This window comes from Eimeria tenella, genomic scaffold (assembly GCF_000499545.2).
Source record: "Eimeria tenella Houghton genomic scaffold, Eth_scaff2660, whole genome shotgun sequence".
Taxonomy (NCBI): Eukaryota; Apicomplexa; class Conoidasida; order Eucoccidiorida; family Eimeriidae; genus Eimeria; species Eimeria tenella.
Genome location: NW_013542537.1, coordinates 1,212 through 1,624, shown reverse-complemented (window position 1 = coordinate 1,624; position 413 = coordinate 1,212). Strand labels below are relative to the sequence as shown.

General features: G+C 64.2%; 1 protein-coding gene across 1 annotated transcript in view; it reads right to left on the bottom strand.

Moving 5' to 3' along the window:
* Window positions 1–413, bottom strand: part of ETH_00037130 (uncharacterized protein) — a gene marked incomplete at both ends in the record, with an annotated part of 1,438 nt that overhangs the window by 720 nt on the left and 305 nt on the right. Inside the window, one exon of the mRNA XM_013375304.1 lies at window positions 4–374. Coding sequence (XP_013230758.1) covers window positions 4–374 — 371 coding nt within the window. The remainder of the gene's footprint in view (window positions 1–3; window positions 375–413) is intronic.

Here is a 413-nt window from a genome sequence, read left to right as displayed (position 1 = left end):
CTTCCTTGCTGCTGCTGCTGCTGCTGCTGCTTCTGCTGCTGCTGCTGCTGGTGATGGTGCTGGTGGCCCTGCGCCATGTCAGCGAGCAGCTGGTGCTGCGCCGCGGCCTGCCGCTGCTGCTGCTGCTGCTGCTGCGGGCTGGCAGCAGCAGCAGCAGCAACCTGGAAAATGTCTGTGGGGTCACTTTGGGGAAAAAGAGGCTCAAAGGCGCCGCCAAACAGCAAAAACAAATTCCTTAGCTGCTGCAGCACAGCAGCTTCCAGCTCCGCCGTCTCCAGCAGCAGCTGCTGCGCCTCCGCCGGCCACGCAGACGCGCTGCTGTTGCTGCTGTTGCTGCTGCTGCTGCTGTTGCTGCTGTTGACGTTCAGCGTGCCCTGCGCCTCGCCGCGAGCCCCAGCACCCACGGCAAAATC